Source organism: Austrofundulus limnaeus, unplaced genomic scaffold (genome assembly GCF_001266775.1).
Source record: "Austrofundulus limnaeus strain Quisiro unplaced genomic scaffold, Austrofundulus_limnaeus-1.0 Scaffold235, whole genome shotgun sequence".
In the NCBI taxonomy this organism is placed as follows: domain Eukaryota; kingdom Metazoa; phylum Chordata; class Actinopteri; order Cyprinodontiformes; family Rivulidae; genus Austrofundulus; species Austrofundulus limnaeus.
Window position 1 is genome coordinate 279,378 of NW_013952637.1, and position 2,991 is coordinate 282,368.

At 38.6% G+C, this 2,991-nt stretch overlaps 1 protein-coding gene across 1 annotated transcript in view; it reads left to right on the forward strand.

The window, feature by feature from the left end:
* The window catches only part of tm9sf3 (transmembrane 9 superfamily member 3), a 16,208-nt gene that overhangs the window by 6,057 nt on the left and 7,160 nt on the right, over positions 1–2,991 (forward strand). Inside the window, exons 4-6 of the mRNA XM_014019883.1 lie at positions 1,311–1,471; positions 1,567–1,644; positions 2,416–2,547. Of these exons, the coding sequence (XP_013875337.1) occupies positions 1,311–1,471; positions 1,567–1,644; positions 2,416–2,547 (371 nt within the window). The remainder of the gene's footprint in view (positions 1–1,310; positions 1,472–1,566; positions 1,645–2,415; positions 2,548–2,991) is intronic.

Consider the following 2,991-nt stretch of genomic DNA (forward strand, 5'->3'; position numbering starts at 1 on the left):
CGGTCTGAAGCTAACTAACTCTGTCTGAAGCTAACTAACTCTGTCTGAAGCTAACTAACTCTGTCTGAAGCTAACTAACTCTGTCTGAAGCTAACTAACTCTGTCTGAAGCTAACTAACTCTGTCTGAAGCTAACCGACTCGTTCTGAGTTCAGACTTCAAAGTAGAGCTGGGCGATATGACCCAAATATTATATCACGGTATTTTTCTACAATTACACTGGTTTCACGGTATTTTGACAGTATTTTTTTTCATCACWGCTCAGCTGATAATAAAATGTACAAATGTTGCTAAWTGACTTTTTTCTTTTATTGTACCTCTGTCTGTCGTTGTTTCCCTCCTCTTGTACGTCTTTTCTTCTCTGCCTGGTTGTAAACAGTAATCATGTATTTAGGACCGATCGTGAAGGATTGAGAACAGATCATCGAGTCGTTGTGTGTTAATAAAACTTAGTCAACTCAGCTCTACTACAGAACTACTTCCCCCCGGCTTTTCACAATAGAAGCACTTTAAAGTCTCCATTATAACGTTGTGTGTTTAAATCTAAGTGTGCACKWCACTGAAGAGGTGTTTACTACGTTCAGCGATGGTGAAAACGGGATTTTTTTTTTCTTCAGTCAGCTAAAACACCACCGACCAAGTTAGTCCAACAAGCTGCTCCAACAATAACAATAGCATGCTAATGCACATAGCGGTGTTGCGAGGAAAAGTGTCCCCCGGGAAACGGTTCACTGGTGGCTGTGACGAAACTTTCTGAACGTTTTCAGGCTTTTTACACTGGTATGTCCGGTATTCAGAAAATTCATATCTTAACAAAAATAAAAAAAACTGTTTTCATTACAAAACGGTRTACCGCCCAGCACTCCCTCAAAGGTTCATCTCTCTCAAACTGGTTCCAGGTCTGAAGYGGGTCGAAGGATCTAAAGGACTAAATGTTAATATTGACCAAAGTTCTGGTGCTGCTGTTTGCTGCTGGATGTGAACAAAGAGCCACTCCTTCAGCTGCTCCCTGCAGGAGGATGTTACAGGAAGTGTGTGCAGCTCTCATGTTGACTTTAGTCTAACCTTTGATTTCATCAGCCTGAAGAAATCTGTCCGATAACAGACAGAACGCTTGTTTTACTAAGATTAGATCTTAGATTTTAATGTTTATTGTCTTGATAGCAACACTTCCAGCTGGTGTCGGCTGAGTTTTCACATCTTTCTGCTTTTCTACAAGAGTTCCAGTTAAAATGGCTGTCAGATGAATTTCAGCTGTTAGGGTGACAGATCCAGAGTTCTGCAGAGGTTTCATTCTTGTGATTTCTTCAGGGATCGTTGGGGAGTCGGACGAGAACGGAGAGGAACATTACCTGTGGACGTACAAGAAGCTGGAGATCGGTTATAAYGGCAACAGGATCGTTGATGTGAATCTGACAAGTGAAGGAAAAGTCAAACTCATGTCCAACACCAAGATTCCCATGTCGTACTCTGTGAGTCCTCAGAGGTTCTTTATAAAACCTACGGATCATTTCCAGCTCGCAGGACTAAAACAACACAAACATTAATGTTTTTGTTTGTTTTTCAGGTGAAATGGAAGAAGTCTGATGTGAAGTTTGAGGACAGGTTTGAYAAATACCTCGATCCGTCCTTCTTTCAGCACAGAGTGAGTCGAACTATTCAATTAATCTTTATTCACCACACTTTCACAAGGTCTGATTAAAGTAGACAGGATGTAGATGAGATGACTCTGCCCACTTTCATACAACCTGAGGTGAAGACTCCTCCCACAAATGAGTCATTGAGCCATCCTGGTCAGAACCTGAAAGTTTCACAACAAAATGAAAGTTTGACACGAAGCAACCTGTCAAAATAAAAGTCAGTGGACTGCTGGATTGAACTGCTTATATCTGAGATTTTTTTTATGCAGGCCGATAAAATCTGATACTCGTTTTTTGGTTGATATCTGACCGATATCAGTAGTGGATCGGGACACCCCTACCACTGACGGTTAGTTTTTTCTAGATGTTTCACAAAATCCACTTTTCTATTTTCTTCTCAGTCATCCAGGTCACAATYAATCCAAGAAAGAAAAGAAGAAAAGTTTTTTGAAGCTTTCTTGAAAAGTTTGACCTGAGAAACCTCAAAACATCTCGAGCTTCAGAATAAAAGTCCAGTTTTGTGTTTTAACTGAACGGTCTGTATTTCCTGCAGCGAGGGGGCGTGTCCCCTGCTGTTCAGTATTTATTGCTGATTGGCTTGTTGCTGATGAGCCTACTCTTGATTGACAGGTTGTCGTGTCAGTTCACCTCAGCAGGAACTCAGTTTTTTATATCTTTGTGCAACATGAGAATAAAACCAGATTTTTATCATAAACAAATAAATTTATGTTCAAACGTAAAATAATTTGTTGCTTTGTTTAATTGTTTGTTTTCAGATCCACTGGTTCTCCATCTTCAACTCCTTCATGATGGTGATTTTCCTKGTGGGTCTGGTCTCCATGATCCTGATGAGAACCTTGAGGAAAGATTACGCTCGATACAGTAAAGAGGAGGAAATGGACGACATGGTTGGTTTTTATTGACTCAACTGGTGACCAGTCTTGTATAAAGTACTCAAAGTGATACTTGAGTAAAAGTACAAGCATAATATAATAAAATTACTTCGGTAAAGTTAAAGTCTCCTTAAGTAAAAGTATTGAGTAAAATAAGCACTTAGATTTTCCAAAATACTTTCATTGGGAGGTGAATTCTCCAAAAAATATTCATTTTTAAAAACATGCGGCTGTGATGGATTGTGTAAAAAATTAATACATCAGAGTGTCATATTTATACTTTTCATCCAACTACAATTAAATTCACTATCTAGGAGGCACAATTTATATGGATAGTATTTATTTTTTACAATAACAAGCTGGAGTGAAAACAAGCAAAAATGAAATAAAAGTAACGACTTTCTACTTTTTGCCTTTTTTAAAAAAATGTAAGGAGTATAAAGTACAGAAAATTGTGTG